The sequence below is a fragment of the Lampetra fluviatilis genome, chromosome 3 (assembly GCF_964198595.1).
Source record: "Lampetra fluviatilis chromosome 3, kcLamFluv1.1, whole genome shotgun sequence".
In the NCBI taxonomy this organism is placed as follows: Eukaryota; Metazoa; Chordata; class Hyperoartia; order Petromyzontiformes; family Petromyzontidae; genus Lampetra; species Lampetra fluviatilis.
The window spans coordinates 17,953,710-17,969,172 of NC_136277.1; the positions used below are offsets into that span (position 1 = coordinate 17,953,710).

At 43.0% G+C, this 15,463-nt stretch overlaps 1 protein-coding gene across 2 annotated transcripts in view; it reads right to left on the bottom strand.

The window, feature by feature from the left end:
• Nucleotides 1-4,793: 4,793 nt before the first annotated feature.
• The window catches only part of LOC144953746 (thrombospondin-3-like), a 71,319-nt gene continuing 60,649 nt past the window's right edge, over nucleotides 4,794-15,463 (bottom strand). For both annotated transcript variants that reach the window (XM_078884349.1, XM_078884341.1), the window contains exons 18-23: nucleotides 15,182-15,360; nucleotides 13,730-13,778; nucleotides 12,340-12,536; nucleotides 11,434-11,606; nucleotides 7,418-7,557; nucleotides 4,794-5,120 (exon numbers count right to left, since the gene is read on the bottom strand). In XM_078884349.1, the coding sequence (XP_078740475.1) occupies nucleotides 5,062-5,120; nucleotides 7,418-7,557; nucleotides 11,434-11,606; nucleotides 12,340-12,536; nucleotides 13,730-13,778; nucleotides 15,182-15,360 (797 nt within the window). In that variant the 3' untranslated portion in view covers nucleotides 4,794-5,061. The remainder of the gene's footprint in view (nucleotides 5,121-7,417; nucleotides 7,558-11,433; nucleotides 11,607-12,339; nucleotides 12,537-13,729; nucleotides 13,779-15,181; nucleotides 15,361-15,463) is intronic.

Sequence of the window (15,463 nt, forward strand, 5' to 3'; positions counted from 1 at the left end):
GTATGGTACATTGACATGCAAAATATTGGTGAGGCTTCAAATAGAGATATGTTAGCTATGGTAGTCTTGTTTGATGAAGTGTTTAATCTCGACCTGCTTTAATAAGAACGTACTGAATTGCAAATGCCTGCAATACATTCATCAAACTATTTGCCTGTTTAATCAACTCTTTAATTCTTAGGTGGTGCAATACAAATCTCAACAGTTTGCTGTACTTGTATTTGAGTGAGTTAAATGCAGAGTTTAATGTTTTAGAATGCTTTATTTTAAAAAAACCCAATATCATTTATACATACTGTGCTTTCTTAAAGACATGTCAGAAGTGAGATTCTCATCAAAATGTGCATGATCTTTCAAATTACAAACGAAGCACGTACACATGTAATTTGCATTGCATGGTGTGATTCAACCGAATGCATTGAATTATTCAATTCAACACTAACCCTGAAATATCATATAATGCAAGCACCTGTAAAAAAACATACATTTTACAATTCATATTAAGCATAATCAATAGTCATCTTGTTTGATACAGTTACAATATTGGCCTTCATCATCGAGCTGAACCTGATGCATTCATTGCTTTCATTAATCCTCCTTGCCACGTGTTCTGACAGTATACACACATATTACAATGGGTAAAATGTCAATTGAAAGGGTAACGATTTCATACAGTAATTTATCTAACTTAGGGGTAATGAAATAAGTGTAGGACTTTTGCACTGCCCAATATGTACTGAATTGCAATCCACTCTGTGCCGTGGTTGCTAATCCTGCATAATGCACGGGCATAATACTAACTTGAACCCCCCCCCGTCCACCTCCTACGCATTTTCCATTTGCTAAATTCCTCTTGATATGCAAATTATTTTGTTAAGGCGCTCTTCTTCCCACCTCCCCCCTCCAACCCAGCTTAAATATACGCTCCTAGCTTGGTGGTGTTTCATTCTTCACCTGAGGACGGCTGCTTGCGTTGTAGCCGAAACGTCGTGAGAATTATATTATTTTATTATGTTTTGTTTTTATTATTTTATTACTTCCCTTCTACGTGACTTTACCGAAAGAACCAAGAAGACACTCTGTGCCAATTGAGATTGTGGACAGTGTTACCTTAGTTCCACCATGTTGCGGGTTTGAGAGGAGTCTGTTCAGGAGAATTATTCAATGGCAGCAAGCCAAGCATGGAGGCAGGGGGGCTGCTGGTTTGGACTCTTTTTAACGCCGGTGCCAAGACGTCGTTGTCATGACGGAAAAGCTCCCAATCAAAAGGATGCGTTAAGAAAATCAGCACGAATGGTCAAATGAAACTAGAACATTTATAACATTTCTAGAGATTGTAAAATGGTAAAATGTTTCGACGATTCCAGGCTCCAGCATACAGCACATTACGTGTAGATGGGGGACACTATAACGAGGGTGATGATGCATTTATCAAATATTTATAAGCAACAGAGTTGCTGTGTATTGTGTCAGTGTTGGGTGGAGATATGGGGGGGGGGGGATGAGGGAGGTTTTCTATTTACAAGTGAGAATTTACACTTTTGAGAACTGCAGTGCAGTAATAAACACGTGCTGTTTTAAACACATTCTATCCAATTGTTTTAATTTATTGAGTAGAATATAGAACTGATTAACTAGAAAAACGTGAAAAAGCACCGGATTGACAATTATAAACCATCAGGCGTGAACAAATAATGACTTTTATATGCGTACACGCTTGCAGATGGAGCCACACGTCAGTATGAATTATTTGAAGGCCGTAATGTAACCCTATGGAACTGCAAATTACACGTAACTAAATTATAGCTAGTAGGCACTGCTGTGATTATCAATTTTATCCTGTTAAGTGACAAATGTCGTTCATTACTATACCATATGTATGCGGAGGGCATTTCTCTGCAGATGAGGCACGGGTATTGATTTGTGCTTTTCGGGGGGCTCGCCAGCATGTTATGTTATTCCCAGCTCTAGACAGTTGTCTCCACCCATTTTTACAAAAGCGAGGAGACCAACAGAGAGACTACGGACACCTGAAAAGTCGCAGAAACAAAAGGTTAACGTCATAAATCTAATTCAGTTTCAGTTTATCGCCCTGATGTTTCATTCAATTATATTTTAATGATGTTCCTGAATTTGTGTCACATCGACCAGGAATATTCCACGGCCTCAAGTCAGGTGAAGAAGCAGTGCTACACCGAATTATGCTTTCTAGCCAGGACATTCTGCTGCCTCAGGGTGGGAAAAACCCAGAAACCATTGGCGCATTCTCATCACCTCCACGTTCCTGCTTCTCTCCAATTAAATCAGCCATTACCCACCTGCTAATGTCACCTGAAATTACATTACCAAAGGTGGAGCTCACTGGCAGTACTGCATGTCCGTGAATCACCCACATAATTATCTCCGCAGTCGTGACACTGATGAATCCTTCAGGAGGAAAAAACGTGTCCACGTCTCTAAAAACTGCAGAGTACATATATTGTACTCTGGTTTTTTCGGTAAAATCACGTAGGGGGAAATAAATAAATAATAACACATAATACAAATAACATAAATAATAATAGAAATAAAATAATAAATCACGACGTTTCGGAGGCAACACAAGCTTCCTTCATCAGGTGTAGAAAGGCACAGCAAAATAACTGTAGATACAGCTTGTGTTGCCTCCGAAACGTCGTGATTTATTATTTAATTTCGATTATTATTTCTATAATTCATATTATTTATTTATGTATTATTTATTTATTTTTACCTACGTGGCTTTACCGAAAAAAACAAAGAGTATGAATCCTTGCAGTCACGAAAGCTTCAAATCTAGAACTGCATATGGTCTTAAATGCCAATTGACCAAAATATTCAGGAGATTGGGTAGTATTTGGAAATGAACTGAATTTACCATCAGAGACGTGTTTTTTAATGGACGACATAAAGTACCTAATAAGAGCAGACAGTAGATATCTGACATGTCAGTGATATGAATGGGTCGGAGATTTTGGTTATAACCAACTGGGACATAGGCTTTCGGTCATTCCAGTACAGGATTAAACAATTTCACGGCAGGTGAAGGATACAATAAAACGTTGGCATTCAGAATATAATGTGGCAGAGCATTGTGGACTCAATGATGAAGCGGAACATATGACGGGCGAGGAACCTGTATTGGATCGAGGAGGTGAAGTGACCGAGATAAACAATGAGGTGGACAGGTAGAGGTCAGCAACCAAAGGGGGAGACGTGAGGCCGGATTCTCAGAGATACTGACAGAGGAAACCTTTGAGGACAATCCGACTCGTTTCGGAGCCTGGCAGAAGTTTCGTCTTGGAATGGTACCATCAATTTCACCGGCTCTGATGTCTTTTGGATCTTGATGCTTGTTAATGGTTTGTTTCTAAAGCTCATGGAAACTGCAGATATAATTTATGCACAAAACAAATCTAACATCCGTGCTCACAAATGGCATGATGGTGTTCACTAAAAATAGCTAAAAAAAAAATGTTATCAATTAAAATAGCACCAACAGCATTAACAGCACATATCTGTGTAAATATTGCATGGCTGTCAACTTGTGAGACTTGCAATGGCACACACAAGCACACCACTGCATGTGGTGTCTGCTGGCATCTCCTTTAAACGCACATAGAACGTCCCCTTTTGGAGGCTCAGACCATTTTTTTGATTTTTGCACCGACGTTTTGTCTTGAAGCAACGTACCTATAATGTTAAAGCGATGTGAACGCCTACTCCTATAAATCTCTCAAACTTCAACTCGGAGCCACTTGTTGACTTGAAGCAATGTGGTCACAAAGGTCACAGTAAGATTGTGTGAACAAATCCGCTTGCAATCTGCAAGCACATGTTTCGTCAACTTTGCTCATTCAGTCAGATTTTACAAGTTTTTCTTGGAACAACTTTTCTTCAACCGAACAGAGCCCACAGTCAATGTCGCAGCCAGCATTTATTGCTACGGCTTGTTGCCTGAAGTGTTGTTGCTAAGCTTCAGAATGGCTAATTCCTAAGTGTGTGATATTCACTCATTCATGCTGATTGAATAATCTAAGTAAACTACATATCACTCATTTGCTATTGGTCACCTCAATTTATTCTGACAAACGAGGTATATTAAAAGTCTTGTAAACAATAAAAATGGCCGTTTAGGTATGACTACTGGGGAATAACAAAATCGAATTGCGACACACGACCATGGGGAGAACATGCAGACTCCAAATATACAGGCCTCAGGGTCGAGGATTGAACCCACGACCTCCTGAATACCAGGCGAGGTAGGTAACATCTCGCCACCATGGCACCCCTTTGAGTGGGGATGGAATGTTAATTAGAAATGATATGTAATTCGTGAGCTCGATTGAATTTTGACATGCCCTCCAAGCGTGTTGTTTCTATTTGACATTTACTTATCTCTGTTTCTATGTCTCTCTTTATCGTCACTACTTTCCCATCACTTCTATTTTCCCCTCTAGTTTCCACCTACCCCCTAACCATCCATCCACCTCCTTTTAGCACTTAACTTCCCCACACACAATAGCACATGTTAAATCTTTCTGTAGCTGTTTCAAAATGTCGACGTCATATGCACGTTTAAAAAAACATCAAATATGTACATTTCATTGATGTAACCCGCTCCGTTCTGGAAGGTAGAACGATGGAGGTTCCAGCGTGCGTTCTTCCGTTTCATAAAACGACTGTATAAATGTATTTTTTTCATAAGATCATTTCCCAAACAATGGGAAAGAAACCATTCAAGAACACATGTTACAAGTCAAAGTAAAAAAAATGTAAAATACAATATCAGCTGTACAATATTAATTCTAAATTACAGTAAAAATGTAACTAAATGTTAAAAGCATTTATACAATAAGGTAAAAAAACGTTTAATTCAATCCACAAATCCCACATTCAAAAACAAAATTAGCATGTCCTGCACTTCAACTGCTCCTATATTTGTCAACACAAAGGAATAAATTGTACGATCATTAAGTATTTTTTCAGTTTCAGAAATTGTTAGTCATTTACACAGATTCGTTTCCAGTTTATCTCTTGGCTTTATGAAGGAAAGTGAATTTGCATGGCACGATACGCTGAAAAGTCTTCTGGAACAGTGTCTGTAAGAGAAAGCAATACAGTTATGTTTTTTTATTACATTATAAAACTTTACATATTCATACAAATATGCTGGTACGAATTATTCAATGTTGATGTGATATTTAAAAAACTGTTTAAGCAATATTTTTTTTGTAATAGCATACAAAGTGGGGGGGGGGGGGGGGGGGTGGCACGTGCCCCCCCAATGATCCGATCGAAATCCCTAATTTCGATCGGATCATTGGGGTTTATTTATAATAAATCGGCATTTTGCGACTCCCACTGCCACTGTGTAGCATATTATTCTGTGCCAGGGACTCTATGAGATGATAGGACAATAGTCTGAGTCCATAAATGGCAATAAGTAACGGCAAAGCAGATATAAGTGACTCAGAATTGTGCGCAGTTGCGTATACAGTAGACGACTTCTCTGAAGGCATTCACCTTCAGCGAGTGCGATGCCGATCACACAACGCGGTTCGAATTCGACCCACGATCGATGGCTGTGCCATCGCCGCACACGCGTCGAATAAAAAGCAAGGGACAAGTCCTTACTTACTAACAACTCCTCTATCATTTTTCACTGCTGGAAGGGTTGCCCCCCTTACCTGAAAATCCTGGCTCCGCCATTGCTTGAACAGTTACTGTTATTTGTGAATTGTAGGGGAATATCATTAGTTTAGTTCGGAATTGAATTTGGTAAGAAAAATTGCCAAAAAAAGAAATCTGATCAGATAAATGGATTGACCGTGAAGATTCTAAATGTACTCCGTTCAACATCCGGGCATGTCCTGATCGGATAAGATTCCTTTAATACCATAATGGAGTGTTTACACTCGGTAGTGACTTTAGGGTTCCCATGAAGAAATTAAATACAACATGCGTGAATGGAAGATGTATTCTGAAACACACGATTCCATGCAAATATTGTATCACAGGCCTCGTACAGTCTATACACACACTGTGCCATATATAGTACAGTGTGTGTATGTACAGTTTATGTGTCAGCAAACTTGAGTTTAGCTTACTTAAATAACATAAAAGTAGCCGATGTACTTTACAGTTATTTAAGACATGCAATAATCATAAGTTGATTGAATTTCAGATCAAAAGATGTGGTTCAAGTAATGCAATGTCTGCAAATTGTAGATAGGATTGGATTGGTTCGAAATGGATTTTGACAGTGGTGGACTCAATATAATCAGATCCCATTAGACACACACTGTGCACCCCTGGTGACTTGTTTTACAACTCATTGCAATTCCTTTCACAAAATATATGTGTAATTTAGTTGACACTAGTGGCTGTCTATTGCAACACTTACGGAGACCAGATTAAACACAAACACATCATTTTCTATAACCAAGCAACTTTCAAATCTTTGGATGTAGACTATTGTGATGGCACACATGATCGTCGTCTAATTTTTAAATATTTGTCAAGGGGTTTTCACCATCCACATTTCAGCAGATGACACCGTTTATTGAGACACCTTCACGAGTCGACAGCCACAACACTCAAACCAGCAAGACCCCCCCCCCCATGAAAACTGGCTCTGTGGCAGGCCCACTGACCGCTCGGTGGAACTTGAATTCTAAGACAACCACGAATCCATGTTTTGGAAAAAAACGGAATTATACATCAAGTAGTGGACTAAAAATATCATCCTTTTGTCTCACACACACAACTTCTTGGTTCTTTCGGTAAAGTCACGTAGAAGGGAAATAATAAAATAATAAAAAGTATTCAGATTTACTTTTATTATTTTATTATTTCCCTTCTACGTGACTTTACCGAAAGAACCAAGAAGATGAATCCCTGCAGTCACGAAAGCTTTAAATCGAAATTTCACACACACAAGTTGAGCTTCCAGATTGGCAGTGCTGTAGCAACTCCGTTATCAGCTCAGGGGGTGCGCCAATCGATCAGGTGGAGCTCAAATATTAGATTTGTGTCGCACGGTTGCACCTCGGCTATATTTCGCGGCTCCTCCTGCCGAATGACGTCGTTACGCTCACGGTCTCGAACATTTAATGTGGTAGGGGCGCTCCGTCTTCGCAAAATGCGGCCATAACAGTTCAGCCGAGCCTCTTTGCAATATTACGTTACTGCTCTAAGTACACTTGAATGCAAAGTGGAACGTCAATGAAAGCATTTTCATAAAAAAATACATTTAAACCGCATTTTAAATCAGTTTTAGTTATTTTATACTGTTGAAAACAGATCTGACGGTGGTTGTCAAGGGCCCCCCACTAGGGGGGGGCAAGGCACGTCCTGCCCCCCACGCTCGTGACGCTCCTGCAGCGTGCTCACTCACCGTTGCATCGGTAGCGCAGGTTGGACCAAATGATGTTCTCCTGTGAGAAGCAGAAGACTCCAAGTCGTCCACCTCGCATCGTCGTGTCGATGATGACCCCAGAGTCGGCGACCAGCACCGGGCCCTCGTACAGCTTCACCCTGTAAGAGGATCGTCCATAAATGACGTCACGCGAGTTTGGAGGATTTTTGACCCCCCCCCCCCCCCGTCGTCACAAAAAGTCAGACCCCCCCCCTCTCAAATATGACGTCACAAAGCTCTGCCCACCCCCCCCAAAATAAAACATGCTTCAAATCGCTTTAAACAATTGTCATTGTAGTGCGTATTTAATGTGGCGCTGCACTCTGATGTTGTAGGAGAAAACATTTATTAAAAAGTATATTTAATGAAGTAGAACGTGTTGTCTATATTTATTCAAAGTTGCGCATTTTGATGGACGCCACATTTCTCTACCCCCCCCCCCCGTCACACATCGTCACAAATGTCTGACCCCCCAATGTTGGCTTGTAACTGCAAAATAAGATTGATAAAATAAGTTCCCGCTTACCGCCAACTTGCGTTATTTCAAAACCGGATGTTTGTGGTTTTCAGTTGATAAAAGTATAATACTTTTTCGATAGTATATGTTGGTACTGAGAGGAGAACAGTCGACATTTCAGCTCGCCATTCGTCTTTTTAAATAAACCCAAGAACAACAGCACATTTACATCCCTTGGTAAAATAACCCCTCTGCAGAGAGCCGGTCATGCGAGTTTGACCATACTTCACGACGAAGGTCAATACAGGTTGGAAAGGGGGGGGGAACAGTCAAGCCTGGTACAGATATCACTTAACATTGACATTAGCACAGTGTGCTAACCACTGGGCCACCACTCCACCTCCACAACTAATGCCATCATCAGGCATTGTCTACTGGATGAAGACCTCCCCAGGGCATCACCATCCACGATGATCCCGTGATGCGACAATCCATTCCACTCCTGCACGCCAGCCGATCTCATCGCTCCATCTCCGCAGTGGGCCAACCTCTGGTGTGCTCTCTTCTTGGGCTGCCATTCCAATGCCATCCTCTCCCATCGGCCGTCATCCCTTCTCACCACATGACCTCTGCCCAGGTCAACTTTTCTTAACAGCGAACACGATGATGTCTCTATTTCGAACAAATGAATATCAATTGCTGCTGGGCTTTTATGGGCTATGCCTTTGATTCAGTGGAAACTGATGCACTCATTTGTAAGCTCTGACAAACCAAGGCATGAATATAAAAATAAATATTTGGATATGTATATAGAAAGAACAGCTACACTGAGATAGCAGTCAGTCCCAAAATACAGGTCAGAAGAGCAGTCAGGCAATATGACATTCTCTCACTTTATGCTATTAAGAGCGACATTAGAAGATATTTATACTTCTAATATAATGAATATTGTACGTCATTTTTGAGCCACAATCTGCAACACCCTCCACGCACATCCAGCAGATAGCAGTTTCATTGCACAGCACGCATCAACATTTGGGATGCGTTTACATTTCTAAAAAATTGTCATGGGATATTTTTTTAAAATGTTTGAAATGTTTAATTATTTAGCAGCAGCCACAGCTGACATGAGCGGCGCGCGATATCTGAACCGGTCCTGGGCGCCCTCTTCACCAAACTCACACCGACCACGAATGAGGAAATACGAGACGACACGCAAGACTCAACCGAGTGGAACCATCTTCACCTAGCACCGGGACGAATGATAGCTGTGCATCCTGCACAATGTTACACTGGTATGAACCTCCTGGTTACACCAGCCCACAGGAGATTATTGTGTCCGTCGTGCAGGGAGGGGCTGGGTGGGGAGGGGAGGATGGAGAAGGGCTGGGTGGGGAGGGAGGGGCTGGGTGGGGAGGGGCTGGGTGGGGATGGGAGGGTGGGGAGGGGCTGGGTGGGGAGGGTGTGGAGGGGCTGGGTGGGGTGGGAAGGGTGGTGAGGGGCTGGGTGAGGGGTGGGAGGGGTGGGGCTGGGTGGGGAGGGGCTGGTCACCCCGTGGTGCCCTTATAAAACTCAACGTTTAACCTACTCACGCCGGCTTGTGCCCGCCCTCACAGTCGGGCATATTTGTGGAATACACCACGCCACCGTTGACCCTGGCCATTGAGTGAGCAACCCAACGTTCCTACCAGCTCCCTCCGCAGGAATGTGTATTACCATCGGTGTGTGCACACGTGTCGTCTGAACCTCAAATGAGAGTACCCGGTGCGATGTGTAGTAAATATCGTCACTCGGGAGACAAAGGCGGCCGGGCGTGGTGCTGGCCACCCACCCCCCCCCCCCCCCCTCGTGTGCCGTGCAGGCCTTCCATAACTGCTACTCGCAAGCAACAATTGCCCCAAAAGCCTGTTAAGGCTATATCTTTGTCTTTGCGTGTAAATGTGACATTTTGGTTTTGACAGTTACAGCACAAAGTGCTCAAACTGGCAAGTTCAATCTTCAGTAGGGGCTGGCTCAGCCTATCATCAAAACTCTTCATAGGCAGGCAACAGTGGTCACCCTATGGATAATCAGGTAGAGGCTGTGGGTGTTTGATGAATTTCCACCATCGACTCGGGGCCACAGGGGATGCCACCCCAAGCTGGCTGGAGAACGTATTTCCTTGCACAAGCAAGCGTAGGTTGCTCTTTGGTTCTTTCGGTAAAGTCACGTAGAAAATAAAATAATAATAGAATACGACGTTTCGGTTGCAACACAAGCAACCATCATCAGGTAAGAATGAATGATAAAACACAGACACGGCAACAACACAGGCAGACACACATGCACAGAGAGAGAGACACACAAAGACACACCGAGCGTGACACACACCAAGGAAACAGACACGAAAACAACATAGGCACACAACATACAGAGAGAGACATACACAAAGATAAAACACGGCAACAACATAGGCAGACACACATGCATGTGTTGCGAAACATGTCTGGGTTTGGTCATTTCCAGTCGGCATACATCATTTGGTTGTGCACAGTTTTGTGGAGCTGATGAAAACCCCCGAGGTAGCTGATCGTATTTTTGTGAACAATCAAATGAACAAAACACAGATGTTTAACGGATGTTAACTGTTTTGTAAATACATTATAATTATTTCTGTGTTAGACATTTAATTGGTTATAACTGATGAATCTCAAATGCTGTGACTCTCTTGCAAGGAACACCTCCGCCATCTACTGGGGAAACGGTTTTTATCAAGCAAGTTTGAAACCAGAATGATGGCAATAGCCTACATGTGCAAAGTAATTCCTGTACTCCAATTGCACTTTGTTGTGTTTTTTTACAAGCCGGTGTTTTGTAGGTTATTTATTTAGCTTAAAACACGTGGTAAACACAAAATGTGTAATCTAGATGTAAAGATTACCTCTGGCTTCCGGTTGCCGAACAAATACATTATCGGGTCGCACACTCATCACACGCAAAGTTCTTTGCCACAAATGAACCACAATACCTTGCTGATCCTGTTAAGGAGCATAAACCAATACGCAAACTCCGGTCAAATTCACAGCGGATTTTGGCTAACCGTCAAACAAAGACGGTCACTGCATCGCGCGCATTCAGATGCGCTTCTGCAGGCCGTCTGGAACGCTCTTCCATCCCATATTAGGAAGCCACTGGAGCTATATACTTTTCAATCTCGATTGAAAACTCATTTCTTTAGAACCGCTTTTTGTGTTTAGTTTGTTGTCCTTCCCCCACACCTCCGATTAGCATGGTTGGCTACGTACGGTGCGAAATAAGTTCAGCATACATCAGGTGTATGCAGCAGCGGCCTGAACATTAGATTTGTCTGCCAGTAAGGGGGGTGAGCAATGTTGCTCCCTGTTCTTAAGTTTCCCTACTAGGTCATCTTGCAGATGATAAAAAAATTGACAAACCCCCAGAAATTCTGAAATGTTTGTGAAACTGAACCGTGACTCCCCATGGGAACTGCCCCAGCCCTGGGTGGGTTGTGCTGAGCAGCAGTCGCTGTATCTCTTACCTGATGTAGCCAACCTGCGGGCGGTGAGCCAGGTGCCAGCGGTACGATGTCTTGTCCTTCCATCCCACGTTGCGCGGGTCCTTCCACAGCAGTGTGACCTGGTCGCCCGTGTCACCCGTGTTCCAGAGGGCATTGCGGAGCCGTTCACCAGGCCCCGTCTTGGACTTGACGGCCTTTTTAGCAACCACACAGATGAGGTGTGAGGCAAACTGTGAGTGTCAACTGTATAACCAATTGTAATTGCTGCAAGGGTGAATACAAACTGTTGGGTACAATTTAGATAATTAGGTCACTCTTTACTCATACTCTTAATAAAACTAATATAGATTTTTAATAAAAACTTTCATTTACAAATCGTGTTGCAATTAAATGCAAATGAGTGTTGATAGTGATAAACAAGTGAAGTACATTGTTTGCTCGGGTAGTATTCTTTAAAATACACTTTAATATTGCGAATCACAAACTCACCACTGTTGGCATCTACTTCCTAACATTGAGTAGATTCATATTTGTACAGGTGCCCTGTAGCTTGATCGACCGTTAAAGACACCATGAAGTAGGAAAAGAAACAAGTCAGAAGAAGGGACACGTGAACGACGCATGACGATAAGACAATCTATAAAACTTGCCTGTACTTGAACCAGCAATTTGAGACGTGAGTTAGCAAGCCACTGGAGCTATGCACTTTGAAATCTAGATTGAAAACTAATTTTTCTAAACATCTTTTGTCTTTAGTTTGTTGTCCTTCCCCGCACCTCCGATTAGCACGGTTGACTACGTACGGTGCCAAAGAAGTTCAACGTACATACATATATACGTGGACACTAGCGATAGCGTCCACACGTTTTAGTCATGATCAAGATCTCGTCGTTACGGCGAAATGTTCCATCCTCTAGGCGTGGTCACCTTCAGTTGCAGGCCCGGCTCGGCCACGGCGCGGAAGGGCGTCGCTTGCCAGTAGGTCTGCTCAGTCTGCTTCCACATGATGACGTAGAAGCTGGCGCTGTCCTGGTAGCCAAAGATGAAGCCAGCGTAGTCATCGTCCGTCACAGTGTTGACGTGAAAGGTTCCCTCAAAGTCCACACCGTTGAAAGCCGTGTAGCCTGTGCGGATGTGTGCACATGATGTATTATCTCAACAGAAAGTTTATAATTTCGTTATATATTTTTCCCTGATGTGCTCATTAGCATCGACATTTTACTAGAACTTGTGCTTCGATTGCATCATGCCATTACTGGTTCCTTAAGCGATGCATTTTTTTTATAACATTGTTTATTTTTCAACAATGAGTTGTAAAATGAAACTTTCCGTTATAAAAGTTGCCGTAACTTTAATTCTTCATGATTGTGCATTATTGTGTCAGATGAGGAATGCACGACAATAAGCACCAGTCCTTGCATGAATACAAATCAGAGCTGCATTTAGAAACATACATACGATGGAAGGTGAAGGTGCAGCCCTGCAATTACTCATAAAGGTGCACGCCACTCGCTGGTGGAAGGGCCTCCAATCGAATTGAGTTCTAGAGGCTGCATTGGCCTATTCTTTCACGCTGGCCATATGTCTTGGAAGAGGTGGGAGCCCCTAGACGCTGGCCTACGGCAGCTTCTCTATGGTGTTCAAAAGTAAATCTGTGTTCTTATAGAGCCATCTTTTGTTGTTTGACGTCCTGGCCTGCCATCCTGTCTGTAACAATTTTCCTCCAAAATGAAGTAAATTGGACAATATGTGAATGTTGATAACACGGTTAAACACTATTGTGTGAAATGCTAACTGAAAATCTTCATCAAGTTATTCCCACAGTAGGAAGAGTATGACAACAATGTTTTATTTGAACACAATGATCCAGCAAGTTTAATCTACACCAGGGTCTCTAGGCAGTGAGTAAAGCAACCATTTGCTCAGCGATACACCATCAAAGATTTTAGCCATCAGTGAGAGTGATCGGCACGGTACGAATATTAAATTTTTACAAGGAACTGAAAATTTCCAATGAAAATCAATGCAATCCAATTCTCACTACAGCATGAGAAGACTTTGAAGATTGTTTTTGTATATTGTCCCAAGAAAGCAATTTTAGTTTAAAATTAATTTATCATGGACTCCATTGTCTGAACCGCCCCTACTGGGTACCTGTAAAAAATAGAGCTTCATAACTCATCAGATTCCTCTGGTATAAATGAAGACACTGATTATGTCTGATAAAATAGGGCATTAATATAATTATAATGGATGAGAGTGTGAGGAGCCATTAAAACTTCAACCAAGATGACCGCACACGGTGGGTTACACTCACCTACTGCCAGGCCCGGGTCGCTGTTCACAGTCTGGACAATTTCCATGCCCTGCAGTCACATACAGCAAAGCATGCTTCATATATATTTTAAACCCTGCGAGTCCACACACATTTACAACTGGATGATATTGTCTTGACAGCGTCTAATCTAGAGGGATGGCTGACCGACGGATGTATGTGTGTGCATGCGCACCTGTACCAGAACGCAAATACTTGATGGAGAAATAGGAGGCTTGTGATTTTACCTGTGCACATGGCACATATGTATGCCTATTGTATACATGCCCTACATATATGTATTGAAACAGGACAACTGCTGTAACCTTTGGAAGTATAAATTAGCCTTGACACGGATACTATTCAAGGTACGTGTGTCCTTTTTTTAAATAGTTTTATGCACCTGGATTATATAATTGTAGCTGCACACAATAAGATATGTGTATTATACATTCGGCATCTAATAATCCACTCTTGGCTAATTCGCCAGGTGGTGGTGGTGCACGTTTCTAATGCAGCACTATGGAGGCCAGGTTTTGTGGATCACACAAACGTCTTGAAATTCGACTGGCAAAGGAGGTTCCAATGGTGTAAATGCTTTACCCCGAGCTCTCATACTCTGATGGTGCATTGTCTTTGAGTTGTGCGCCCTTTGGCGTCATCTGGTCCAACACCATGTGAGACTAGGCTCTAAGAAAAGCTGTCTCGGGTGTGGACCAATCAATTTCAAGGACAGCGCATACATTATCAGAGTTGTGTTTTTTTGTTTGCATTCCGACCGCAGGTATTGTGGTCAATGCAACGTGACTCCTTGTAAAAAAGGTGTCAGGTTTGTTGCCAGATAAAAGGGTAAAAAAACAATTATCATGCTATACCCTGATTCGCCGCGAGATGGCAGTATAATACATAGAGTAATCTCCATCTGTCTTCAACTAAAACTAAACTATTTTACTTACCAGGTCAGGCCCACTGATCTATATAGCTCTTTTTCAGAAGCGACCTGGCCACAAATGACAGCTCAACGAAGTGACTTATCACGTGTAAATTTATAGTAGCCAAATACTCTAAACGAATGTTTCTAAATGTGGAATTAAAAACCAGAGGAACAGGAGGAAAGTCAACACGACCACGAGGAGAGAGAGACATGCAAACTCCAAATTTACAGGCGTCAGGGTTGGGATCAAACCCACGACCTCCTGTATACCAGGCGAGGTAAATGAGTACCTGGTGCGATGTGTAAACATCGCCACTGGGGAGACAAAGGCGGCAGGGCGTGGTGCTGGCCACCCACCCCCTCGTGTGCCGTGCCGGCCTTCATAGGTGCTGCTCGCTAACGGCACTTGCCCCAGCAATCTGTGAAGGCTATTACGGGGGGATCTTTGTCATTGCACACTCGTGGAAAATGCGTGGCGTTTGATGCTTGCGTCGGAGGGTGGCGACGGGAGGGAGCGCCACCTGATTGAGGACGACCCAGTTGGGGTCGATCTGCGCGTCCCCCTCGGGGTCCAGCACCACCGTCTGGTAGGCACGGAAGTCGGTGAGCGTGATCTCGGCGTTCTCGGGGCAAACGTCGATGCGGTCGATCACCGAGTCGTTGTCAAAGTCGCTCTCGCATACGTCGCCCACGCCATCACCTGCACCCGGGAGGCACACGCGCACGCTCTCAAGTAAGCGGTCAATGTGCGGCTTTGCGATTGATTGCTCGTGTCACTGCTGGTGGAAGGGCCTCCCCCAGAA